The 27972-nt window shown below is 43.0% G+C and overlaps 3 protein-coding genes, 1 long non-coding RNA gene and 1 pseudogene across 11 annotated transcripts in view; 2 read left to right on the top strand and 3 right to left on the bottom strand.

Annotated features, from left to right (window-relative positions):
* Positions 1 to 7073, top strand: part of LOC139543743 (enolase-phosphatase E1) — a 28994-nt gene extending 21921 nt beyond the window's left edge. For both annotated transcript variants that reach the window (XM_071350121.1, XM_071350120.1), the window contains exons 4-6: positions 2786 to 2918; positions 4276 to 4399; positions 6187 to 7073. In XM_071350121.1, the coding sequence (XP_071206222.1) occupies positions 2786 to 2918; positions 4276 to 4399; positions 6187 to 6326 (397 nt within the window). In that variant the 3' untranslated portion in view covers positions 6327 to 7073. The remainder of the gene's footprint in view (positions 1 to 2785; positions 2919 to 4275; positions 4400 to 6186) is intronic.
* A 170-nt stretch (positions 7074 to 7243) lies between these two features.
* Positions 7244 to 9887, bottom strand: LOC139543744 (transmembrane protein 150C-like; annotated as a pseudogene).
* On the top strand, positions 9783 to 25936 carry LOC139543748 (uncharacterized). Its single transcript, XR_011668755.1, has 3 exons — positions 9783 to 9893; positions 10340 to 10429; positions 25673 to 25936. It is a non-coding gene; the product is annotated as an uncharacterized lncRNA (long non-coding RNA).
* Positions 11220 to 15008, bottom strand: LOC139543739 (putative nuclease HARBI1). 7 transcript variants are annotated; one of them, XR_011668753.1, is made up of 10 exons: positions 14195 to 15008; positions 13938 to 14107; positions 13786 to 13847; positions 13617 to 13703; positions 13488 to 13529; positions 13246 to 13419; positions 13131 to 13166; positions 12478 to 13032; positions 12085 to 12196; positions 11220 to 11992 (listed from the first exon to the last, which is right to left on the bottom strand). XR_011668753.1 is itself a non-coding variant. In XM_071350116.1 (10 exons), the coding sequence occupies exons 7-10, from the start codon at positions 12947 to 12949 to the stop codon at positions 11622 to 11624; spliced, it is 1071 nt and encodes a 356-aa protein (XP_071206217.1). In that variant the 5' UTR covers positions 12950 to 13032; positions 13131 to 13166; positions 13246 to 13419; positions 13488 to 13529; positions 13617 to 13703; positions 13786 to 13847; positions 13938 to 15007; the 3' UTR covers positions 11220 to 11621. The 7 variants fall into 7 exon arrangements, 6 of the variants coding, with proteins under 6 accessions (XP_071206217.1, XP_071206216.1, XP_071206213.1 ...); XM_071350116.1 differs by adding an exon at positions 12293 to 12408 and having other exon boundaries at positions 13938 to 15007; XM_071350115.1 differs by adding an exon at positions 12293 to 12408 and having other exon boundaries at positions 13488 to 13703; positions 13938 to 15007.
* LOC139543741 (stearoyl-CoA desaturase 5-like) lies at positions 20412 to 27747 on the bottom strand. Its single transcript, XM_071350117.1, has 5 exons — positions 27292 to 27747; positions 25724 to 25854; positions 24762 to 24967; positions 24294 to 24526; positions 20412 to 24053 (listed from the first exon to the last, which is right to left on the bottom strand). The coding sequence occupies exons 1-5, from the start codon at positions 27536 to 27538 to the stop codon at positions 23830 to 23832; spliced, it is 1041 nt and encodes a 346-aa protein (XP_071206218.1). The 5' UTR covers positions 27539 to 27747; the 3' UTR covers positions 20412 to 23829.
* Between the last annotated feature and the right edge of the window lie 225 nt (positions 27748 to 27972).

The following is a 27972-nucleotide window of genomic DNA, read 5'->3' as shown; positions in this document are numbered from 1 at the left end:
CAGAACAGTTTCCTAGGATTTAGGCTTGTTTAGTTGGGTTTTTGAGAAGTTCAATTAGGCTTTCTTGTCTCCTTCAGCAGTGGGGTCTTCCTATGTTTACCAATGACCAAATTAAGCATTCAAAGAAAAGAACTCCCTCCCTACAATCATTATCGAACCTCACCAATGTTTGCTGTGGGGTTGCTTTGCTGCTGACGAGTGCCAAATTGCCAGTTTTAAAGGTGCAGCTATCTCATTGATGTCTGCAAGAAGGATTTGTCGGCAGTTATCTTGGCCGGAGTGTCAATCATTTTGTCCATGCCACTTGTTTTAAATAACAATTTTAATTAGTTTTGCAATGTTAAAATTCCAGTAACAAGGTGTGGAGATCCAAAGTTATTGTATTTTAAAAATATATATACTTTATGTTGACATTTTTCAAATTAAGACATTGACAATAATATATTCCTCACCCACCCCACCAAGGCATCATACAAAAATGGCACAAAAAAACAAAGGCAATAAGTAATAACAATGGTAATTACAACACCAATGCTGACATTTTAAGAATGCCTCTTACCATGTTTGGCCTACGACAGCGTCCCCCAAGCTCGGTCCCAGGGACCCGGAGGGGTGCATATACTCGCCCCAGCATCCAACACACCGACTCCAATCAGAGGCTAATAAGTTGAACCATTTCATGTGTCTGAAGGTACAAACTCTGCCTTCCCGGCGAGCCCAGAGAGCAAATCAAGTGCACTATAGGCCTAACGCTGGCCAATCGGATGGCTCAGATTGCCGTGTCTGCAGTAACATAGCAGGCATAAAAGAAAGCTGCAGGCATAAAAGAAAGCTACAGAAAAGTTGCTACAGTGAGATTTCAAAATGTTTAAAACCATGACTAGAGAGAGCGACTGTCAATGAATACAGCAAAGAGCTGCTGTTTTTATGAGTGAGTTCATGTTTTAAGTTCTTACTCGGCACTGTCAACACTTTGTATTCAACAATTTTATAAGCCATAAAATGTGCGTTCTTCCTATTTCAACTCAGCGCTACAACGAGCACTGCAGCAGAAATGTATGAGTAGGAAAATGTATCTATAGGCTTGTGTTGTTATTAGCGGCTTGGGTCTTTCTTTGTTCTCTGTTCATAGGATTCTCTGTTCATAGGAGTAACAACATGAATTTGTGCATTAGGCAGAAATAATGTGGTGTGACTCGAGTTTCGCCATCAGCTGGAAGACTGTGTCCCTTTTTGGTCAGTGTCAGTGGAGAGATGTTGAGAGGCGGACCCTCAGTCTAATGCTCTCCCTCCACTGACTGACCATCAGATGCAGGCCCTATCAGCCCAATATTTTTTTGAATAAAAAGCAAATGATTTAAATATATGTTTACTCAGCTGTGCTTCACAAGTAATACAACAACCGATCTATTACTGGTGTGATCATATAGCCTAAAAATGACCTGACCAACAATGCATTGGCAGGGCAATTCAAGCAAAGCTAATATGTGGTGAGAATGTATAACTTGCTGCACAAACCTCATTGCTACAGTTCTGTTTTTAATTAGTTAATGTTGCATAGGGTTATGTTTTTTTAAAGTCATGTTTAAATAAAAAGTGGTAGATTTTGACTCAAATGTTGGTGACCACTGTTCTAGAGTTTTCCCTGTTAACACTATCAACGTTTCCCTTTACTGTGGCAATTGTGATCGAATCAACGCAATATTAGCCACTTTCAATGCAACATACCAAAACAAACTATGCAAACGATTTTATTCTAGGCAGAACACATCAGAGTAGGATTCTATTGCATTGACACGCATGACTCCGCCCGTACTCTAGTGTACACAGACCGGTGCGGCATAAACAATCAGAGCTGCAGTAGGCCTATATGCAAGTAGAACATTGCCATATATGGATGTGCCATTTACGTTGAACTGGACTGTGTTTACAGCATGAGTAGATGAGCTTGTTTTGAGATTAAAGCGAGAGCTGCATGTAGCCACATGTGCACATTTTGTTCAAATCCTTTGCTAGTTAGTGCATTATTAGCCCAGTTATAGATCAATTGTAGTCTGTAATAAGGGAGTGATTGCTTACTACGAGCACAAAACGTAAACATTTCTAGACCTTTGAAAGGGAGTCAGGTAAAGAGCATAGGGGGAGCAGCAGCATGATAAAGATAGTAAGACTGTGAGCGAGAAGTGAGGCAAATACTATTGATGGGTGGTAACATTACACATTTTAAAGATGGTAGATGAAAAATGGCAGTGAGCAGATTGGGGTCAACTTTTGTTACATGTATGTTAAAATGTCTCATAGGGTCCCAAAAAGCCGCTCAGAGATTGGCATGACCAAAACAGTCACTGAATCACAAACACTTGGGGTTGAAATTTGGATAGATTCTTGCCAGCCTGTCATTTGAGTAATGGAAACGGTGCAACACTTTTGAACTGAACGAGCCCATACTTACGTAAAATGATGAGGTGTGGATACGCTCTATATTACGTTGCCATATGTCGTTGGTTTATTTTCCAGTTCAACTTATTTTAGACGAAATGGGGAATTATTTAAGGGAAATGCAAGGGTGCCAATATATTTGGCCACAACTGTATGTGTGCACAGATTGCAAGATATTATTTTTTCCCCCCCTGCAGGAATGTGGTTTCTAAACCGCCTGTGAGAGGATCAAGTCCTATTGTACTGCTGCATTTATTCCAAATGTCACCTTCAGACCATCATTGTCTGGAGTCCTGTTGACTTATCCAGACAGTATTACTAATATATATGTGTGTGTGTGTACCAGGGTGTACCAGGACGTGGTTCCATCCATCAGGAGGTGGAGACGGCAGGGCCTGAAGGTCTATATCTACTCCTCTGGCAGCGTGGAAGCCCAGAAACTACTGTTTGGATACTCTGTAGAGGGAGACGTCCTAGATGTAAGGAACTCTTCTCTTTATAAACTGTGTAGAACACACATCTCTCTGGTTCATTGTAATTAGGGGTGTGAATATTTAAACGCAGTTGGGATTGTTAACGTTTAGAAAAAGTCAACCGAAAAAGCAATGTGTGGTGGGGGGGGGTCTCAGTCTCACAAAATTAGAATCACAGTGCAGTTATCACAATTTGTATTTTCCGTGTTATAGCCTAACTAGACGATAGGCTATAAAGGCCTGGGGAAATTTGTGTAATTTTAAATAAAACCAGGGAGGAAGAGGAACTTTAGTGAATATGTGAGATACAGGTTACCAAGACATATGTGCACGGTTCTTTCTGCCTCCTGCCCCCTCCCCTGGCTCACCTCCTTCTCTTTGCTAATGATGCGAGTGTGTTCAGTCTTCGGTCTGTTGTGTGTAGAATATCCTAGCCTGTTCATTGATGATAGGCCCTGCTTTACTAAAGTTCCGAGATACAGGTTTTAATTACCAATAGCTAGGCCAAGTGCATGGTTCTGAGTGTCTGCCTGGTGGCTGACCTGCCTATACTGTGCCCCTCCCCTCTCTTTCCCTTGCTAGCTTGCTATGAAAGATGCGGGTGTTTTGTGTTCTCGGAAGTAGGGTACGGCAACAAATCAGTCTCCTCCGTTCCAAAAATACTGAGTCTTGACACTCAGAAATAGGAATTGAAAGTGCAAGCTGTCAAGGAATTGATTATTTTGGAGTCGACTCTCCACCACTACATCATCATCATTGGAAAAATGGCAGAGAAAGCCAAGCGACAGCAGCGTCCTGTATTGCAATGCTATATAAGAAGGTGGTGAAATGCAAACTTTGCGCTGTGGAATTGAGGTAGGCCTACAGTAATTGTAGTACAGGTGCAATGCTTAACCATCTGAAAGGGACGCACTGTGAGACCCAACCTGGTGCTGGCAGCAGCGCAGGCCCCCCAACAACAGACCTTAAAGCACTGTGATTAGGGAACGGAGTAGCCATGACTGCGGTAGATGGAACTGCATTTCCCCCTAGCAGTCATATGCAGCACAATATTTTGCCTTGTGAATTCACATGCAATTTTTTTTTTTTTATTAATCGAGAGAGAAAATAACAGTTTAAACGTTAAGGAAAATTGTCAATTTGTCACATCCCTAATTGTAATACACTCCCGGCTAGAGTTGCAAAATTCCAGTGACTTTTCCAGAAATCCCAGTCGGAAGATTCCTTGAATCAGGAGGGGATAAGCAGGAAATCGGGGAATCCTCCAACCAGGATTTCTGGAAAACATTGGAATTTTTGGGAAATTTACCGGATTTTTGTAGTCCTACTCCCAGCTAACTTCAGATTGTCTCTATCCTTTCAGCTATTTGATGGCCACTTTGACACCAACATGGGCGCTAAAGTAGAAAGTAAGAGCTATGAGAGAATTGCAGAGAGAATGGGCTGCCTGTCTGAGGAAATCATGTTCCTGACAGATATCACACGGGGTAAGTGTTGTAGCAGGCAAATGAGTTCAATGGTGAATGCTCTTTACATGTTGTTTGGGCCAGAGCCTTTCTACCTAGCAGGATCAGCCTCAGAAGCTTTGCCAAACTTAGCTATGACTCTGAATTCCACAGTGGAATTTGTCAAAGGGGCTTGTCCTGAACTACAACAACCCAGCCTGCATTAGACAAGTGCATATGCTGCTTATAGAATATCAAATGGGCATATTTTAACTTGTATTTATTTTCCTATGTTATGGACTGTTTTATGGACACGCATGTTCTCAATAACCTACTGGGTAACATGAAGGAAGATGATACGTTTACCAGATTTTGATAACTGAAGCCATGTAGCTAGCACTGCTTTAGTGCAGAACAAATTCGAACAAATTTCAATTTTTTTGTGTTTTTTTTAAACATTTGTCCTGTTTTTCATTCGAACCGGTCTCTTGCAGTTAGGCTTATGGAAGATGTAGGCCTATATCATTAGGATTTGGTACAGGGGTGTTGAACACTTCTCCAATCGTTGTTGAGATCTGATATTCTGTGCAAGACGAGACACAGGCCAATGTCAACCAATGACATTTCTCAAATCCTTTCGGGCTAAATTCCAGCTAAACTCAGAGAGGACAGTTAGGCCTAATTACTTACAAAAAGCTGATGAAGAGTAAGTCCACAGCTGTATTAGACTGAAAGATGGGCTATAAGGTGACTTCGTCAAACTAGTGAGGCTCTATGCTCATTAGTTGCTCATTCATCATATTTTCTATTACTTCACTCAATCCCATTTTTAAGTCTACCTTCCTAACTGTTATACATTCTCTGAGACCAACCAGAAATGTTTCCTTGGCCACACATTCCCAGATTTTCATAAAACAGCCACATGTGGTGTATTTTATTTTTTTCATCACCAAAAGAGTAGGCTAGCGGGAGAAGGTGTAGTGCTGCAGGAGCAGTGTCACTCCGCCACTTCTTAGTGGTGCTCATCTAGTCAAGTTGGATCAAAGCTGACATATCAATGTCTCGGAAGATCACACGGTTGAATTAGTATTCTATATAACCAAATATAATAGCATAGTATAACGTTACTGTTACTAATTTCTTGAGATTTTAGAATGGTTAGCTGAATAGTACATTTAAAATTAAAATAAATCCAATGCGGTCAAAACTCCACAGCCATAAGGCAGAATGGGATTTTGATTGGGGGAAAAACGAAGGCTTATATAGTGTAACACCATCTTCTCTCATTTTCTCACGAAACAGTAATTCAAGAAGATCTAAATGAATATTCCCATGAAACCAATTTGAGATCAAATGATTGGCATGCAGTTTGGATATTTCACCATAAAACGTGAAGAATTGTCCATTTTAGATATTAGGTAGCCTGACTTGGTGTTTTGAGGGTATTACAAATACTAATTTCATAGGCAGACGTTGCAGTTGGAGGATGCGTTTTGTATAATGATATTCAATGGGTTACATTAGTGGAGGGGTGCGAATGTCCCTCAAACTCATCGATTTGGGTATTTTTAAATGTGGTCACCCTACCCTGAGGGGAAGCAGATGCCATCGCATGGAGAGCCACACGGCTGCCTCAGGCTGGCCCCACAATCACCTTAATGTTCTACCTTCCTTTGTTGTGTAGGTTGTTAGCTTAGCTTACAACCAAGGGTTAGTGCCTCTGTTACACCGTTACTGGGACTTGGGTGAGCATGCTGTACTGGGATCTTAGTGTGACTCAGGGAACATGATCGAGAGGAGGATATTTGTGTTTTTGTTCTTCCCTGCAGAGGCCAAGGCAGCGGAGGATGCGGGTGTGAACGTGGCGGTGGTGGTGCGGCCGGGGAACATGGAGCTGACGGAGGAGGAGAGGTCACACTATAACCTCATTACAACTTTCAGCCAACTAGAAGTGACGGGCGGCGTTTAATACTGGAGGGGAGGGGAGAGATGCTGCCGTTCGAATTCTGCCCTTTTCCTCTTCAGTGTGCACTCATTGACTCCCCCCTTGTGGATGTAAAGGTACTGGATAAGTGTACGCATGGGAGGTTTCGCCATATATCTAACACCTTTTTGTTTTTAAATGCATGAGGGGGAGTAATGAGCGTACACTTGGGAGAGAATCGGAACACCGCTAGAGAGAGGGAGAACACTTCCTCACTAGCCCCGTTCAATCATGTTCCCTAGCCTCTTCCCCTAGCACCTGGTGCCCCTTGGGTCTTATCAAAGGACTGGAATGGTAAAAGCAAAGTGATTGACGCTCCTTTTTAAGCCTATTGGAGAGCCAGGTGGAGCTATTGCTTTCCCCTATCTGGTCCTTACAGACTGAAGGGGAGTGGGCTATGGGAAGAAGCTACTAACCGAAATTGAACCGGGCCACTCTCATAAGAACTGTTTGTCCAAGGGGAATGGGAGGGTCGGCCATTGATCCAAGGATTTTGGGAGCGCACTAAAAGGGGAGCCTGGGTGCCAGTCTGTTTCTGCTCTAGCGAACATGTCGTTGGGTTAGCCAGGTAACATTGTAGCGTTGTTGAACACAGAAACAGTCGGGTATCTAGGCTACACACCGGGTGGGCACCAAGAGTCGTACCAGTCTGCAGACTGCACATTTTAAGGGACCTCCCAGGGTTTCTTTCGCCTTTTTTAAGCATTTTAAATAAAAAACATATTTAAGTTGTTCACTTTATTTGTATTTAACTAATGTGGTCAAAATCATGCTAATTGAACTTGGAAGTTTGAGTATTACATTTCTGTACTGTGTTTTTGTTTCCATTGTGAGTCACATTTGGAAACATGTTGAGTATAGCCCAATCCTATACAGTGCATTAATCAGAATGCAAAGACAGGTTTTATTGTGTAAAATTATTTAATGTTCTAACAAACAGCAGTACAACACTGATATGCATGTGTCAGTTATGCTCGAATGACAAAGCCAATTGTACTAAATCACATGCAATGGAGAGAACACTGAAAAAGATTGTTTAATGTGCGCAACAGTGATGGTTCAGAATGGCATCATTGTACCTGGGTGATGACCTAAAAAGTAATACTACTGTACTAGTCTTCAGAGGCTGAGACTTCCACAAACGGTCTGTCTTAAGAGGTTGAAAATAGAGGTAGACAGGAAAGAGAGCGAACGCAGCAGAACACCTCATGTCGGGTAGAATCAAAAATGGGAGAGGGTGATGACTCCCACATTTTGAGGACTTAGCTACATTCATCTGAAAGTCAGTGAGGTATGGTGTCACTATTAATCTGAGACATGAGTTCTCCTATAACTCACAGCTACATGATAAACAACCATGTTCATATCTTCAATGAAATCGTTTAGCATCTTTTAGTGAACACCCCTGCTGATGAGATGACAAAAGTTGCTTATGGAAAGATCACCTCGAAGTACAGTAGTAGTAGATGGTCATTCACTGGTTATTACGATCAGACATGCAGTAGTGGTTGACTAACTCAGAGACCCACTGGAGCCCTTGACTTCATGTACATTTGTACACACCCCCCCCCCCCCCCCCCAACAACTGACACAACCACAGGCAACTTAACTGTTTTTTTGTAGTACTCCAAAGCTATAGCTGGTCCGACTGGTACTCGGACACCGCTGAGAAGGTTTCTGACAGGCTGAGAGGCGGGTCGCGGTTGTCGGTGCAGACGATCTCAAAGCGGCAGTGTCTGAACTCGATGGCGAAGGTTGCGAGGAAGCTCAGAGAAAGAACATGACCAGCGCCCACTGCGCTCGCGCCGCATGCATGGGAAGACGCTGCACAATCAGGGCAATGTCTGAACCGGGGGAGTTAAGTATCAAACACTATACAAAACATAGAATTCCTAGCTTCCTTTGAGGTAAACACTGATCGAACTGTTGAATAAGTGAAAGCAAGGTTTCCACCTCTACAGCTGTATCCAGCCCACATACCCATAATATTATACTAACTGTGTCGTAAGTAACTTCGTAAAAGCGTCTGCTAAGTGACGAGGGTGAGTCCCTGGTGCAAGCCAGAGGAAGGATACAAAAAAGCATGCAGGCGGTGAGGGCCCCAGACAGCAGAAAGCGAGGGATGCCTGCCCTCCGACCCTCGTTCCTAAGGTTGACTTTCAGGGTGATGACAGATTGAACCCAGCAGAACAACGTTCCCAGGCCAAACGTCATGTACGTCCCAATGTTGTGGAGCTCCTCGTTATTTGACAACTGGACCAAAGACAAAACAGACATGGCTCTTATCTGTTTCATGTTTACTGTGACCCTACAACCTCTGGCAAACATCTGATTATCACTGCAAACCAGGTTGAGGTTTTTGGCTATTTTATCAGTGGTTCCCAAATGTCTTGGGTTTGGGCGGTAGGGGCTAGGAGTTGTGTCAGTAGGCAGGCCAGTGACAGTCTAGGAGTTAGGGGGAAGTGTAGGACAGGGTCAGTGACTCCTACCTGGAAGTTTCCCACCAGTGTCATGCCGAAGCAGGCCAGGGACAGGGCCACCAGACTGCTGATGTTGAGCCAGGGTTTGTGGACCTGGGGCTTCAGCTGCAGGTATCTGAGGACACCAATGATGAACCCTGAAAGGAAAAGACCCGTAAGGGATCTATCTCTGGTCTGGTGGTCTCTAACCATTTCATTCCTGGTCCTGGGAACCCACAGGATGTGCAGGCTTTTGTTCGAACTCAATACTAACATCCTCAACAACTGTTTGTAATGAGCACTACATGGTCTGCCATTGGAACTACTGACTAAATGCATGCCAAGCAATAGACAGCACTTCCCCATTTTATAATGTAAATCCCGTTGTCTCTGTCCTGCCATTTTATTTTTGGTTCAGTGGTCAATGTTGACTATGTTTCCATGTTCATACAGGAGATAAACAGAAGAACATGCATCAGTCTTACCTACGAAGGCAGCCAGGTTCATGACCTGGCTAAATACACAACTGGCCGGGGGAGCATTGCCTGCAAAGCTGAGAGAGAAGGGGAAGATGGTGGGAGAGAGAAAGATACAATTGTATTGACAGGAATCACAAAACCTAGGTAAAGATTGGTAACCAGTAAGGTTGGTACTAGTATAGGGTGTGTGTACTGTACCTTATAAATGGAGGGGATTTAGGGCCAGATCGCCTGTGAAAAAAATACATGTAATATTTAGAAACTGGTGCGTGGTCATAACTGGAATAACATATTGCTACGTTATTAATAGTCCTTACTTGTATTCTGAACTCAGAGGTGTTATCTTCTCATCTTCAATAGCTATGAAATACCTGCAACCAATGAGAACCATTTTGTTAATGTCACACACACACAGCTGTAAAGCCAAATGGTGTGTGAGATAGCAAAAACATCGTGTTTAAAGAACAGATAAAAAAACGTGTACTTACACTACCCAGAGTCCAGCAGCTGTGAAGAGAGAGTACATGGCAGGAAGAAACGTCCAGGGACTGCACTTCCTCATGGTGTCTCCTGTATACAAAGACAGTTTCAAACTTCTCCACTGTTTGTCAACGGTAAGACAGGAAATGAAGGAGGTAGGACTGTTTTAGAACCAACTGAGGCAAAACGGGTAGAACCTATCCTGAGTTGTTTTGTGTGTGTTTGAGGGAATTACTGTAACTCAAAATAGAAGCACAGGAATTATGTTCAGATGCCACACTTCCGAATAATGAGACCAAGACAAAGTAAGATCTACAAAAGAAAAACACAATGATGCGTTCCCTGAATTTTACAACGTAAAAGACTGCAGTCACCTCTTCCGGGGGTAGGCTTCAATTGAAGAGGACTGAACTGCTTGGGCTAGTAGTCTACTCCAATAGCCTGCTAGCTGCTACAATAATTAGTTCTCATAAGGCAGTCATAAATGATTGCACTTATAATAACCTTGAATTAACTGACATTCTCGGGCATAGCCTTGAATAAATACGACGTAGCTAACATGCAACGCTTTCCATTCTAGTGCTGGGAATTGGAATTTAACACCCTGTCAATATGCTGTCATGTCATTTCTGACATGATGCTTCCACAACAGAGACAGCTTCACATGTAGGTGAGTGACAACAGTTCAATTTCCCAGACAAGTGTTTTCTTTTATTGTTCCCCACAACCTGAACCTGGGGCCTGTTGCACAAAACTAGGATAAGGGATTAAGCCAGGATATCTTGGTGATCCTGGCTCAATTGATCCGTAATCCGGTTGCACTAAAGATGGATAGGGGGCAGGAGGATATGTTATGGTATAAATTACCATGGAGATTTATTCTGTGGAGCTAGCCTGCTCCAGACCAGGCTAAATTCCAGGATCTATTTAATCTCATCCCTAATGTCAGTCAGCAGTCACCACAAATGGAAACCAATAGTTATTTCACTGCTCACTATACATTGTTATCACATATAACTAGACCCACTGTTATTATTTAAACGTTTGTGATCATTAATTTCAATGATTTTGGATAAAAAATGATTTTTAGATGTTGCTATCATTAGATAATTTACAGTTTCCCATAGACTATAAGGCTATATATAAAATGATAGAATATTAGGGCCACAGAGGGGAAAAAAACACAAGTCATAATATTGTAACCAGTTGTTTTAAAGGAGGACAGTTGTTAAAATGACAGATGTGGGGCATTTCGTGAAATTGTACTTCAGTATGGTTTCATAAACAAAGACATGCTGATGTGCCAGAATATTAAGTATCACATTGTCATAAGTATCAAAACTGTAAAAACAATATGTAGCTTTTCTGCAGAAAGAACCAGCCTCATAAATTTATGACTTTATCCTTTTTCTTCAGTGTGGCCCTAGTACTCTGTCATATAAACAAATACACATTCCATATGAATATAAAAACACAATGTGTAACATTATGTTCCTTTATTGAATAAGGACAAAACAAAGCAGGTAAACCATCAGCTCCTTTCGAAACTGAAGTCACAGTGACTCTACAAGATGGAAAGCACAGAATCCAAGCATATTATACAAAATGATACATACACATTCAAAGGTCTGTATATAACACACCCTGCATGTCTGCACACTAAAATAAATGCAGGACAAATCCATACACATCAACTGAACAGACAAATGAATGGATGCAGTAGCCTCCCTGCAGCCTTGTATTACACACAGTATACCGCACAAACATCATAAGAGGCCAAATTCGTCAAAAAACGAACCCAAAAAAACCCAAATTCCTCTGCCACCGCAGGACATATTTAACCAAAATTGAAAGCACACATACTAACTAAAATAATTCAACACATATTGGTCCCTCAGCAGCCGACCACTGTCGTCATCAGGGAAGATTGCCGGATTGTCCCAGTCCATGGCTGGTGGCACTCTGGGGGCCCTCTCCTTCCTCAGGCAGGCCACATTGTGGAGGACAGCACAAGCCACAGTAATATCACATGCCCTAACAGGGCTGACCCTTAATTTGTGAAGGCAGTGAAAGCGTGCCTTCAGGAGGCCAAAGGTCATTTCAACTCTGGCCCTGGTCCTGGCATGGGCATGGTTGTAGGCCTGCTGTGCTTCCTGGGGGTCTGTGAAAGGTGTCAGGAGAAAAGGCTGGCAGCCATACCCCCTGTCTCCCAGCAACACACCAGAGAATTCACCTGTCAACACAAAATCTCATCATTACTACCTCAAACACAGTGATATTCTTGACACAGCCATGATGGTTATAAATAGGGGTTGTGTGGCTTACCTTGTGATAGGCACTGATAGATTTCAGAGGCCCGAAAGATTCTGGAGTCATGGACTGAGCCAGGCCATTTTGCCACAACATTGCTGATCACACAGTCAGCATTGCAGACCATCTGAAATCATAAGATGAGGAATATTACACCAATCAATGCACATCACTGGCAATGCAGAGTGTTCGTCAATGGACAATATCAAAAAGTTATGTTCACCTGAACATTAATGCTGTGAAAGGATTTCCTATTCACAAAATCGGCCTCATGGGCACCTGAGGGGGCTTTTATCCTTATGTGTGTGCAGTCCACTGCACCAATGACATTGGGGAAACCTGTCACACAAAGTAATGAGTATCCTACTATGTGTTAACAGTTGTCCTGTAATTTGTAGATCCTCTTACCTGCAATCCTATAGAACTCCTCTTTGATGTCACAGAGTCTTCTGTGGCCAGGGAAGGAGATGAAGACATCTGCTAATGCTTTGATAGCCAGACACACACTCCTTATTGTGCGGCAAATTGTGGCCTTGTTCAGCTGTTCTGCATCCCCCACTGAGTACAGGAAGGCTCCACTAGCAAAAAAGCGCAAGGCCACACAAACCATTTGCTCCACACTCAGTGCATGGCTCCGTGCAGTGTGGTGCTTAATCCTGGGACCCAGTAGTCTGCATAGATACCTGATGCCATCTGCAGAAAACCTGTATCTTTCATATAGATGGTCATCAGGGAAGGCCAGTGGGTCCAACCGGTCCCTGAAGACCCTTTCTCGCCTGAAGGCTCTCCTCAGCACAAGTGCTTCTTCATCCACCACATCTCGCACGAATGGGCATGCCATTGTCAGAGCAGAAAGGAACACACAATTTTGGGCCTTCATATAGGCTAGTGGCCACACCTGGTGCTGGGGGGGTGGGCAAAAGAGGGCGATGCCTTATAACGATGACTTGGTTGTACTGATTGCTGGGAAAATAAAAAAAACCTTAGAAAGATGCCACCGTCCTGTGTGCTCACAATAAGAGCTCATATGTCATGGCTCACTTGACTTTACGAGAATATACCTAATTTTTATTTTGAGCTGTGTCATCTTCTTGGAGCTGGGGGAGGAAAGAAAAATAATGATTAATACATTTGTGTTACAGTTAGCATACAGTGTACATTGAAGGCATATCTCACCTCCCTCTCAAGTTTTTTTATTTCAAGGTCCAGTTTCCTAATTGTCCTCTTTTTTATTTCGGACTCCAGTGCAAGATTTTCCATCTTTTTCTTCTTGTACTGAATGTCTATGTCTGCCAGTTCTATTTGGCGCCGGAGGTGGTTGCCATACAACTTTCTGATAGCTTGTGAGCTCTGTGAACACAATACAATTAGCGCAGCTGGAATTTGGCAGGATGTGGTGTCCTTTTATTAATACGCACTATGTTGCCAGGCTGGTTTTCCCACTGTATAGCATCTGGGTCCTGTAAAATAAATTAGATTTTTTGATTTTGATGAGGACTCCTCACCATTGTAGAGTAAATAGTACTTTCACAGTCTTAACATGATACCTCATGCCTTCTGGAATCCAGAGAGATGGTCTCCTCCTCATCATCGTCTCCATCATGTGCTGTTGCTGCTGCACTGGGGCCTTCACCCTATCACATTTAATCGGATTCATATTGAAGCTAGTAGACAAGACATGCCAGGCCTACAGTATGCCTTTGATGGAGTACTCACTGGATCAGCATCGTCTGGTGCTTGTGCTGGTGGCTCTAACAGGAACACAGTGCTGCCAGACACTGCAAGGCAATAGGTAAACCAAAGTCAGACAGTCCAAATTGATTCAATATGAATGTGGTTGTATCCCATGTAGAGATGGAAGGACATACCTTGAATGAAGCGGGTGGCATCTTGGGAGGAACCTATGCTCGTCTCTTTCCCCCCAGGGATCCCCTCTAAGACGGGCCTGCCTTTATTTAGCTCCAAGGCCATGTCCTCTGCTGGGGTAAGGTCAGCCTTTGGTGACCCGTGCCTTGTCTGTGGGTATTCTTTTTCACTGCTAAAACAGTACAGACAATGTGTGAGCAGGCACCTTCTGGGTACAATATATGCTTGTGCTTTGTTAAATATTAGTCAGGGACCATACCATTCTGCAGAATGTTCTTGTATTTGATTTTGACCTGCTGCCATGTCCGTTTTGGCCCGTTCATGTTTAATCTACACACACACACACACACACATTTAATGGAGTCACACTGCAAAAAATTACTTGGTATTTTTGTCTTGTTTTCAGTAAAAATATCAAAAAATTTATCATAGCTTTATACAGTGTGATGGAGTTACTTTACACAATTTCACTCATATCTGCAGTGCATTTCAATTAAAAATTTAACCGTTTCATAATTACAGTACAACTGCATTTTTGGAGATGTGAATTAAATATTTGAATTGTAATTGTGATGTTTCTGCGGAGCGGTGAGTGTGTAATTGTGCACTACTTACGCATTCAGGCGGTCTGCAATACTTTGCCACGCTTTTTCTCTTTGCTTTATCACTGTGGCGGTGTTGCCTTTCTTCTTAATTATATATTTTACCTCCTCGTATGCCTCCATGAGGATTTGTGCTTCCGACGGGGAAAAGTACGCGGCTCTAGTTGCCATGGTAAATCAGTTAATCTGTGATCTGTGGCGGGGTCTATTTGAGTGAGCCGTGAGCGCGCACCTATCCAGGATTGGTTTCACCTGGCTTAATGAATCCGTGTCTGCTCATCCTGGCTTGGTCTTTGTGCAACCAATTAAGCCTGGACGCACATGTTTTGGCTTCATTGAGCTCAGCTGAGTCATTTATCCCGGATGTCTTAATTCTACTTTTGTGCAACAGGCCCCTGGAAGATACCTTCACTAACTGGCTTCACCAATCCCAATATTATCGGTCTCTCTGTTTAATCGTCAGCCACAAACGTGAAATACCTCGTTGTCAGCCGGCGCCTGTTGGATTTATATTATGTCTTCTCATTTCATATTTGACTGAAACACGCAGTTTTTGTTATCAGTCATAGTCCCCAGTGAGAAAAATTACGTTGAAAAAAGGTTCATTTTTGGTTCTGAATGAAAGTTGAAAAGAGGTCTACCTTATTTGGATACACTAACTGTAAGTCGCTGTGGTTAAGAGCGTCTGCTAAATGACCGACGTGTAAATGTAAAAACAAACACTTGCAAAGCATGCTGGGTATTATTCTAAAGAGCGCACCCAAACAAGTACACATTTGGCCAGACCAGACCAAATCTGAACGAATTATAGATGTCTAGGCTAAATTTCACAATTTATAACAGCACGCTACAGTAGACACAGTTCAGTTGAGCATAGTAGAGTTACGGTAAAGTTTAATTCAGTAGAATACAGTACAGTTTAGTTCAGTAGCTACGTTATTAATAGTCCTTACTTGTATTCTGAACTCAGAGGTGTTATCTTCTCATCTTCAATAGCTATGAAATACCTGCAACCAATGAGAACCATTTTGTTAATGTCACACACACACACACACAGCTGTAAAGCCAAATGGTGTGTTTAAAAAAACAGATAAAAAGGGTAAAATACAGTACATTATACTGTACTGAACTATACTTTACCCGTCTTTATTGTACTGTACTATACTCTACTTTTCATAACTACTGTAATGTACCGTCCTGTGCTGTCCAAACTTATGAAAAACAGATGTCTATGATTGGACCAAATCTGAACCAATCATAAACGTCTATGTTTGGGCCAAATCAAGGCCGTCAGGACTGGACCAAATCTGAATCAATTATAGACGTCTGTTTGGGCCAAATACAAGTCGGTCCGGACCGGACGTCTAGGGACGTTGAAACCGGACCAAATCTGAACCAAACATAGACGTCTATGATTGGTTAAAAAAAAAATAATGTGGACGTTGCAATCAAGGCCAATCTGAACCGCCACCAAGACAAAACGGGCCGGATAAACACGTGCTAGAGAGCACTAAATCCAAAGATAGTGTGATAGAAAGTGCAGTCCCCACCAGGTCATGGGTGATCCTCTCTCTGTTATCAGCCCATTATCTGCTTCAAAATGTCAATACATTGCAGTCAATGGGAAAATGAAAGGTTAACCAACTGACTCTTCTGTCAAGACATTGCATTCAATGGGGGGGAAATGATTGTCAACCAATTAATGCTTTATGTCAATACATTGCATTCAATGAGAAAAGATGTCTCTCAACCAATTGATGCTTATGTTAATCACAGGAGGCTGCTGAGGGGAGAATGGCTCATAACCATGTCCGGAACGGAGCAGATGGAATGGCATCAAACACCTGGAAACCGTGTGTTTGGTGTATTTGATACCATTCCACTGATTCTGCTCCAGTCATTACCACAAGCCCATTCTCCCCAATTAAATTGCCAACAACATCCTGTGATGTCAATACATTGCATTCAATGGGAAAAGATGTGTGTCACAGGATAGACGCTTATGTCAATACATTTACAGTAGTACGGAGCGATTAGTGCTTTTTGAGGTCGGTTCGATTATTAAAAAAGAAACATTAAATGCACTATGCATTATGTGGGTTGAATGCTGTAACACAGAATAAAACAATTAATAAAAGTCCCATGATGGTAGTGACTGCCCATTACCGCTTATCACTTATTAACTATCTTTTCACATTACTTTACTTTGATAAAATATTTCAGTTGTTGCGCAAGTCATCATCTCATCTCTATAGAGCTGCTGCCTATGCTGTCTGACAAAATAACTATTTTAGAAGTTCTTCAAGGTAAGTAATGTATACTTTCATGACTGCTGTATACCAACTATCAGTCACTTAAATCATGTATTTTCAGGTAGAGATACCTCCCGAAGCAACTGCTCTCTATCCCTCTCGAATGTGCGTCTTCTGTCTCTTCTCTCCCTCTCCGGTGTGCCGCACACAGACCGGCGCCTAATGGATTATGGTCATTGTAGTTAATTACCATGTTTTCTGCGTTAAACTATGTATAAAATTGGCCTGTAGGAAAATATAACTCCGTACTACATCGCACAGTTCGGACTTGATCTGATTTATCTCTAGAAAAAACGGAGCAGGTCACAGGGGAAAAAATGAGTTGTTTAAAAACTGAAAAAATAACCTACATTTTGGTTAATCGCTCAGCAATAATTTGCAGTCAATGGGGAAAAAATGAGTGTCAACCTATTGACACACTAGATGAATACTTTGCATTCAATGGGAAAATAAGGGTCACAAGATTGATGCTTATCTCAGTACATTGCATTAAATGGGAAAAGATGAGCGTCAACCAATTGATGGTTATGTCAATACATACACCTCTACATACACTCGTTCTATCTCCTTCTCTTTGCCTCCATCTCTTTCTATCTCCTCTACTCTCCCTTCCCCTTCTTACACCCCCTCCACCCTCTCCCCCTTTCTCTCTCTCGCCCTCCTACTTTCTCTCCCTCCCTCTCTTTTATCTCTCTTTCTTTCTCCTACCCCCTCCCTTCCTCTCATCTCTCTCCCACCTCTGTCTGTTGACTATCTCTCCCCTCCCTTCTTTCTCTTCCCCCCTCCCTCCTTCACCCTCTCCCTTTCTCCCTACTCCCCCCTCCATTCTCTCTCCTTCTTTCCCTCCCTCCCCATCTTCTCATCTCTCTTTTCCTCTCCCTCTTCCACAGACAGGATATTTGACACATAAATATGCATCGAGGGTATTCGCGCACAAGTCTATACATTGCATTCCAGTCAAAAAAGTTGGGTGATACAGCTGCAATGGATAAATTGGTGAAAAACGCACAGACAGACAGAAAGACACAGACAGACAGAATAACAGACAGACAGACACCGACAGATAGACAGGCAGACAGTTTTCAGGGATGTAGTATATTCAACCTAGCTTCCTTTTCACCTATATTCAACCTCGCTTAGGCATTTATTAAACACCTGCTACTTTAGTTTACATCAACCCTAACCCTAGCTTCATATCTACTACTTGCTCAAACCTTATGCTTCAACCCTGACCCTAACCCTAAACTTTTGCTTCATCTCTACATTTTGTCTCAACCCTAGCCCTAGACATAACCCTATGTAGCCCTTTCCTGCAGTCAATGACCAAAAGCACCCTCTTTGGCTTCATGGGTGGAATGTCATTAATATTTTTCATAATGAATAAAGACTGATGAAAATCCAGTGTTTTTATGTTGAACGGTTTTGTTCTATTTCAGTCTTCTGTGATGTGTATATGATGTACAATATTGGGATGAAAACTCATAATTGAATACATTTCAACTCTATATCTGACATGGTACCGTTGTCTTATTTTTTAAGCCCATAACCATGAGTGTGAGATGTATATTTTTGCAAGCCGGACCATGTGAAAGGAACTCTTCAACAGTGAAAACTTTGTTCCCAAGAGAACAAGGCCTTTCTTCCATAGAGGAAAGCATTTCCTACAGCCCTCATATAACCATGACGCACCCGTGGTCTGCAATTGCGCTAGCTAACCGTCCTTGCGCACAACCCATTGCGACCCATTGAGAAGAGGTGCAGCGATGGAATGAAGGAGGGAGAGAAATAGAGAGGGTGAAGGAGGGAGGGGAGCGGGAGAGTCAACTGACAGAGAGAGAGAGAGATGAGAGGAGGGAAGATGGAGAGGGTCAAGGAGGGGGGGGGGAAGAGATAGGAGAGAGAAAGGGAGAAAGAGAGAGAAGCAGGGAAAGATAGGTGGTACAAGAAGGGGGAGGGAGGTAAAGAAGAGCTTGAGAGAAAGAGACAGAGTGAATCAAAGAGGAGAGAGAGGTAGAGGGGGATTAGAGAATAGAGAGAGAGAAAGAGACATGTATGTCTGTCTGTGAGTCTCGTCATTTCATATTTTCCCATTGACTGGAATTTATTTACATAAACATCAATTTGTTGACACTCGTCTTTTCCCATTGACTGGAATGGATTGACATAAGCATCATCCTTGTGGCTCTCTTCCCATTGAATATAAATGTATTGACATATGTCAACCCTGTCACACTCCTCTTTTACCATTGAATGCAATGTATTGACATACGCATCAAACCTGTGACAACACCTTTTCCCATTGAACGCAATACATTGACATAAGCGTCAACTGGTTGACACTCATCTATTCCCATTGACTGGAATGGATTGACATAAGCATCATCCTTGTGACAATCATCCCACTGAATGCAATGTATTGACGCGTCAACCCCGTGACACATCTTTTACCATTGAATGCAATGTATTGACGTGTCAACCCCGTGACACGTCTTTTCCCATTGAATGCAATGTATTGACACGTCAACCCCGTGACACGTATTTTCCCATTGAATGCAATGTATTGACACGTCAACCCCGTGACACGTATTTTCCCATTGAATGCAATGTATTGACCTGTCAACCCCGTGACACATCTTTTCCCATTGAATGGAATGTATTGACCTGTCAACCCCGTGACATCTTTTCCATGCTCCGTAGGAAAGAGTAATAGCAGTACGCCTCTTGTTTTCAGCACGCAAGCTGTCCTATCCTACACTATAGCCTGTGTGACGTGAGAGCAGGCCACTTGTGGTGCGTCTCCCAAGTATGTGGGTTTCTGCTGTATTCAATTATGCTAATGCATACTATGCTATTATAATGGAATCGTGTTATGTTGGCATGTTGCCAATGGGTATAGAGTAAAACCATAATAGATCTTCTGTACTTGAAATGAAAAATAAAATGCACACAAACGTTACTCCATCCTCAGAGGACTTGGGAGGGACATCAGCTGCTTTTCCAGACAATAAACATAAACACGGGGAAGATTTGCGTTAAGGTTCTCGAAAACCATACACAAAATGTATCATTGGACCCAATGTTTAGGAAGAGGTCATCGTTTCATGAAGTCTGAAGGAAGTAACCAAATGGAAAAAGTGGTGAGCAAGTTAGGTCCAAAAAACACATTTTCACCAGGTCAAATGAATTTATTGTGTTAGAGGTTTAATTATGCTTGTATCTAAGCCAAAGTAGATCATTTAAAGATTGTTCTATACATCAGTTAGGGTCTCTCTAAGCTTCAATATGAGGTCCTAAACCAGCATGAAAATGTTTGCCTTGGAGGAAGTTGAGCCAATGGCAATGGGGTAAATTGAGCCAATGGCAAGTTGAGCTAATGGCTATGGAGTAAGTTGAGCCAATTGAAATGTTTGGTCCCAGGCGTAACGCAGGACATTATCACTGGGATATGAGGTAACAACAGGGCTTGGCTTATGTTAAAAGTGTTTGTTTTTTTAAAGTACAAAGTCTTTGTTAAGTGTTAAGCCTGTGTTCAAATCTGCTTAAAATGATTAAAAGACAATGGTTTTAAAAAGGTAGTGGTCATATTTAATTCAGTACAGAAGTTTGTAGACGGCTTAATTTACCCTGTTCCGCGGCTCAACTTACCTCATACTCAGGGTAAGTTGTGTCAAGATACCACTTTTTTTGGACAAGCTTTGCTTTCAAAACTAATGTTTAAAATGAATTCAGATTTTTCCATAGATACACAATATCCTTACCCCCACTTTTGCCCTCAGAACAGCCTCAATTCGTTAGGGCATGGACTCTACAAGCTGTCAAAAACGTTCCACAGGGATGCTGGCCCATGTTGACTCCAGTGCTTCCCCCAGTTGTGTCAAGTTGGCTTGATGTCGTTTGGGTGGTGAACCATTTTTTTTTTTTTTTTTTTTTTTTTTTTTTTAAATTTTTATCCCCCTTTTCTCCCCAATTTTTCGTGGTATCCAATCGCTAGTAATTACTATCTTGTCTCATCGCTACAACTCCCGTACGGGCTCGGGAGAGACGAAGGTCGAAAGTCATGCGTCCTCCGAAGCACAACCCAACCTAGCCGCACTGCTTCTTAACACAGCGCGCCTCCAACCCGGAAGCCAGCCGCACCAATGTGTCGGAGGAAACACCGTGCACCCGCCCCCTCGGTTAGCGCGCACTGCGCCCGGCCCGCCACAGGAGTCGCTGGAGCGCGATGAGACAAGGATATCCCTACCGGCCAAACCCTCCCTAACCCGGACGACGCTAAGCCAATTGTGCGTCGCCCCACGGACCTCCCGGTCGCGGCCGGCTGCGACAGAGCCTGGGCGCGAACCCAGACTCTGGTGGCGCAGCATAGCACTGCGATGCAGTGCTCTAGACCACTGCGGGTGAACCATTCTTGATACACACGGGGAACTATTGAGTGTGAAAAACCCAGCACCAGCACCTTTTCACCTGGATACACCTGGCCAGTCTATGTCATGGAAAGAGCAGGTGTTCTTAATGTTTTGTATACTCAGTGTATGTCGGTATCTTTGTTAGAAACAATACTATATTTCCCTTGATGGAGTGATGCTGAATGTCAAAAATGGCTCAACTTACCCCACTCTCCCCTATACTATAGTTGATTATTGAAAAGCCCTCTCCAACGCATGGCACAAAGTCAACAAACGCACACATAAAGCATCTGTATTAAATCATTTCTCTAAGCTACAATAATGGCACGATGATACTCTATAGACATTCAGTTACCCACACATCAGTTTAATCATATGTATCCTCTCAGCCGGATCCAGTCATCTACAAAGGAAACTCCACCATCTGGACGTGTTTACTTATCTGGTCCCCACAAGAATAGTAAACAAATTAACATTTGACCAACTGGTGATCTTTTGTTAGTCCCCACAAGGTCAAATGCTATTTCTAGGGGGTTTAGGGTTAAGTTTAGAATTAGGGTTAGGAGCTAGGTTTAGTTTTAGGGCTAGGTTTTGGGATTCAGGTAAAGTTAGGGGTTTAGGGAAAACATGATTTTGAATGGGGCTGAATTGTGTGTCGCCACAAGGTTAGTTATACAAGACTGTGTGTGTATGAGTTTAACCAGGGGTTCTCACAAGAATAGTAACCTAAGAAAAAAATGGACCAACTGGGGACATTTTGTTAGTCCCCATAAGGAAAAAGGCTATTTCTAGGGGTTTAGGGTTAAGGTTAGAATTAGGATTAGGGGTTAAAGGTTAGGGTAAGGGTTAGAGAAAATATGATTTTGAATGGGAATCAATTGTGTGTCCCCACAAGGTTAGCAAAACACAACTGTATGTGTGTGTCCAATAAGAACTAAACAACCAAATCAATAATATATAGGCTATTGATATCGACACAGTATAAAACCCACACAAGACAGGTACAGAATACAAACAAATACTGTCATTCCACCACTGGGGGAGGAAAACACAGGCATATAACAGACGAGCTTATCTCTCAACAATACTATATAGTACAGTAGAGTAGTAATAAAAGTCCTATGGTAATGTTATCTCTCATTACACATAATAATAGAGTGGAATCAATTCATCAAAGGGATAGATCAAAGTTCGGTACATGCTCTCGTACCTCACGTCTTTTTCTCGTGTTCTGTCTTGTATTGAATTCAAATCTGAATCGCTCCCACTACGAAGTACATCGTGACCGAACGACTTCTGTTGTATACCTGAGAGTAGTGGTGTCGTGTAAATGTGGAGACTGAACTTTCAGCATAGTGAGTAGATAACGCTGAAATGTTCCTGCGAGCGTTTTTTAAACGACTAATTCGTCGCCATGGAAGCTGCAGTACGGCCTTGCTTTGACTGATATATTGAATATCTACCCGCCACTTCTTCCACGGTCCGTTAGTTCACCTCTATGCTTTCAGAGAATCTATGATCATTAAAGACTGAATCAGTCAGAGACCAGTAATACTCATCCACTCAGTCTGACTCCTCAGTCATCTATCTGACCTCCTCAGTCATCTATCTGACCTCCTCAGTCATCTATCTGACCTCCTCAGTCATCTATCTGACCTCCTCAGTCATCTATCTGACCTCAGTCATCTATCTGACCTCCTCAGTCATCTATCTAACCTCCTCAGTCATCTATCTGACCTCCTCAGTCATCTATCTGACCTCCTCAGTCATCTATCTGACCTCCTCAGTCATCTATCTGACCTCCTCAGTCATCTATCTGCTTCTCAGACGTCTACTTAGACATTGCTTTATTCCGCATGTCTGTGTCTCGCAGACAAGCTGAACGTGGAGGGAAACAGACAAGTTATACATCACAGGCGATACATTCTGATTGATGGTAAGGCAAGGGAATAAAATAAATGTTCCCCGCAACCAGCGGCCCTATTTCACACCGCCTAATGACATCTCGATGTGATGAAGGATGGAAGGGGGGTGGGGACTTGGTACAGGTGACGTGAGTTTCCACGCTAGAGGGAACACACCAGGGACCTTTCCTCTCTCCCTTACGTCACGTTCTGGTAAACATGTCGAAACATATAAAGTTAACTCCCATACACCATTACCTCTGCATGTGACTGACATTTACCGTCCACGTTTCGGTCGGTGACCTTTTTGAAGACACGACAACCAAAACGTTGACAATAAACAGCATGTGTATCCTGAATGCAGGAGTCATCTTTTATAATGCCTCCCCACCAGTCACCCTGCACTAGAAACCCTTCTCCATTTTTGTGATTTGAAAAGGTTTCTGGTTGTCTTGGTTTCCAGACTAAACCTTGGATTAACTAACCAGTGAGTCAAAAACGACACCTTTGTGTCAGAACATAATGTAGAATTCAGGGATCCAAAAGAACAAAGTACAAAATATAGCAGACGAAACATGATGAGAAATCATAATGCAGTGGCGGTCGAAGAATATATTGACGTCTCACCGTGGACTTCTCAACCACGACTTGATTCAGTGAGAACCACCACTCATGCTTCTTTATCTTGTGTGCTGTTGACCGCTCCGTAGCTCCCATCCCCTGTCCTTAGTTTCCTGGACTGTATTGTTTCCACGGAGGCTTTCTTGCGGTTGCTGGCTAGGCTCATCCAGCACATGAGGTCGATAAAACAGGTGGTGGGGTTGAAGCGCAGGCCGAACTCACTGGTCGAGTAGTCAAAGGGGAAAGTGTGGTGGAAGTTGTGGAAACCCTCACCTAGGAGTATGTGTATAGGGGATAGGTGGGGAGTGGAAGTACAAATGTCATGTATTATTTTGCATACAGTTCCAGTCATTTCAGTCCATTCATCTGAATCGTAAAACATCAGACAATATATCAGACAAGTCACAGCAGTAATGAAGAGTGACCCTAGATACAGCAACATTATCAGTCACTACAATATAAGACATTGTACAGGAGTTATAACATGTTATAACAGGTCATAGCCAGACTCACCGATGGCTCCGAAGGTGACCCAGCGGTTCTCGCGGGGGCTGATGTTCTGGTCGTACGGCCGGTTCCCGTACATGTGGGCGGCGCTGTTCACCAGCCAGGTGACGTTGAGCGAGACCGTGTAACGCAAGATGGATGCCAGGAAGTAGGAGTTCCACAGTGTCTCACCCCAAAAGTACCAGGGAACCACAGTGGGAACCAGGAAGCACATGATCAGGACTGAGGTCTTATAATACCTGGGATGAAATAGTAGAAAGGGAAAGGAGGTGAGAGGGAAGAGAGGAGAGGAGGGGTGACGAGAGGGGAAGAGAGGAGAGGAGAGTATATCTTAGCTCTTATTCAGAGTAACTTGTGATATCTGTATTCAACTTACAGTAAAACAAGGGCAGAGTTAGGGTGTTGTGTTCTGGTCAATCAAACAGGGCCTGAGCTAGGGCTAATGGTCAATGTGAAATGGGGCAGTGGACCCACCTTCTCTGGAACTGGACCACGGGGTCAGCCAAGAGATCAGTGACGTCCAGCTTTCTTCCCTTCTCGATGACATCGCGGTGTTTACGCACAAACAGCCAGCCAATGTGAGCGAAGAAAAAGCCTCGTGTTGCATTGTGGGGGTCTGCATCTGTCTCTGAGAACTTGTGGTGCACACGGTGGTCTCTCGCCCACTCATAGATGTCATTCTGGGGAAGAGAGGAGGAAAACGATGTGTGAAAATGTGCGAAGTGAACATTTTGAATCCTGCATTCAGGCAAGTTTTACATAAAGAGGACATTCAGTTTCTGGTGGACATTCATGATTTATTTGTGAAAGAGAGACATGACATCATCTACAGTTTGCTATTCTAGAAAAGTATCTCACAGTGCACCTGGGTAGTCATGACGACACCACTATTCTTTCTGTCCAGGAGACTTCCCACAGCAGCCATTGTTTCCCTGCTTTAGAAACCAGTGGTGTAATATATGTCAGGTCCTGGGAGGAGACTTAGAGCACAACGGTCAGCCACTTCATTAAATTCATTAAGCTGAAACTCAAATGGGGTCATGTGTTCCTGAGGGAAGAAACTCAGCTCAGGTTTATAGCTGCCAGTTTGTCTGTTGGGTTGTGTTTTGGTCCTTTCCTCAGAGGTAATGCTGACATGACGCAACAGAGCCGCAGAGAGACTTCGGAAGAAATAGCTTTTGATTTGTTGAAGTACAGATATTAAACAATTAATATCTACCTGTTTTAGAAATGTATTTCAAAAACTCTGATGTCTTTTATGTGTCTGAAAGGGCAGAAAGACCAGCAATACGATACTACATTGAAGTTGTATATTTATCCCCTGTGCTTTATGAAGGTTCTCTAATGAGTGACTCCCACCTGAACTAATTAACACATATCTTCAGGGGATGTCAACAGTTCGGAGGGAGAGAGAGGGATGGAGGACATGAACTAACCTGGAAGGCCATGGAGTTGGCTGCTGCGAGGAAGACTCTGAGAGGAAGCTTGGCCCTGTAGGAGCGGTGGCTCCACAGCCGATGGGCCCCTGCTGTCACCCCCAGGGCTGTCACGATGAAACACACATAGGCTGCAACAACAACACACCAGAAGACACGACAGTCATGAAAAAAATATGAATAAACATATAGGTGAATACCCTCCTGTTACACACCTGAGCACACAACAGTTTCATCTTTAAAAAACACATTCCTCTCGTTTATTTGACATTCATCTATCTGGGTTAGTCTCACTGAGATTACATTTATTTTACAAGAGAGGCCTGGTCCAGGATAGCAGCAGGGCGAGCAGGTTAGTAAATGTTACAGGTGGATACCAGGCTGAGAGTTTATGCTCATCCAAATCTCCCTGTTTGGCACCCAGTTCCACAAAAAAATTGTGCTTTTGAATAATGAAGGCTCATAGACCGGAGGCTGTGCAGCTATAAATAGTGTCCCTCCTGTTCAAACGATTAATGACTAGACTAATGAAAAGGGTTCCACTTGGAGAGCTGTGCTGTCTGATGCCTCTGTGGAATTGATTCCAGGAACAGTGCATCACTGTGATGACTGACTGGGGCATGGTAAACACCCACCCAGAGTGGTCCAGACACTGCCCATACAGGGCCGGACACACTGTGACTGGGGCATGGTAAACACCCACCCAGAGTGGTACAGACACACTGTGACTGGACATGGTTCAGCTTCAACGTTTTCCAAGAAAAAAAAAAAATGACAGATTATGGTTATCCATCAATTAATATCTTAATAGCGCAAAATTATGATGTAGCTAATAATTATAACATGGTAATTTGGTAGATGATAACACTTGATTTTTAATGATTATTTTTAATTCGTTTCGGATATTACCTACCATATATTCATGTTTTAGGTCATCAACACACTTTCTCACTTAATCGTTTAAACAGGTTTAATTTAGAAACCCTTATAAAACAAGATGCCTGCTGTTTCTGACATGGTGCGTACTTGACGCCACTACATTTTGAAGGAACAATCTGTTCAAGATGTTCAGTTGTCATCTCAATTATCTCACTGAAAGCTCTCACAACAAAAAAATATGTAAAAAATCTACACATTTGCTTACGTGAATTAAACGTCTATGACAATACCTTTCCAGTTATGAAATCAGAGGAATTACTGTCTCTAAAATAGTTGGTTACAGAGTAAGAAGACAGGTTACTCTGCTCTATAACATTGAAAAAACACAATATGCCTTTTTTTTAGGTCAAATTCCATTCACAGGTGCATTAAGGAGTAATTCAATTCACAGGCGCAATACTAATCATTATTTATAGTGCTGGCATCTCCTTTGTTTACTCATAAATGTGTTAACATAAATAGCATACACTTTGGGAGTCGGGTAGGCTACATATAACATGCATCTCATCACGTTTTCAGTGGCATCTGCTTGCACCGACCGACTGCAATGGTAATTTCCAGAAGTTGCACAAGCACGCTATGAGTGGTAGTCTCCACACTGCAAGTTATCTCCGGCAGATAAGACTTACACCAGACCCAGGTAAGGGGCTTCGCTCTGGGGATAACAAGGATGGAATAAACCGCCCCGATGTGCAGAAGGGCCATGAGGATAACGTTTCTCCATATGATTCCCAGAGACCGCCACCGGTCAGCCTTCTCATCTCCAGCCCGACACCGAGCTTCCATCGCCATCTCGCTGCAGTCCTCAGGTCCCATTGGCTCCTCGACTACAGTCTCCCCATCTTGAAGAACAACTGCGTCCGGAACACTCACCATCTCCACAGCACAATGCGCAATGTGGTCTATGATCAGTCCGACTAGGCTAAAACGATGTTACCTCAATGGAAAATATAAAGTCACAAACTATGTAGCAAAAACGCATACATTTCCAGGTAAAAGCTCACACACACTGAATCTCTCGCCTTCCTCTGCTCTGACCTCAATGCCAGTGAGGATGAGGAGGTGCGCTGGCTGAGAGCGTTGAAAGCCCTACTGTGGCGCAGCCAATAGCGTGCCGCAGCTGAGGTGGTCCTGATGTAAGAACACGTGGAATCAGGACCAGCTGAGCGCAAGGATGATGATCTAAGAAAATAACTTTCCGTGTACAGTTTAGCTTTTTACCGAAAGGTTTTCAAGCAACAGGACTGTCTGTAGACGAGCATATTTGCCACAAGACGATTAAAGTAGGTGTTGTGTGAAAATATTCTGTG

This window comes from Salvelinus alpinus, chromosome 18 (genome assembly GCF_045679555.1).
Source record: "Salvelinus alpinus chromosome 18, SLU_Salpinus.1, whole genome shotgun sequence".
Lineage (NCBI taxonomy): Eukaryota > Metazoa > Chordata > Actinopteri > Salmoniformes > Salmonidae > Salvelinus > Salvelinus alpinus.
The sequence above is the reverse complement of the archived record's forward strand: the minus strand, read 5'-3'. Positions and strand labels throughout refer to the sequence as shown.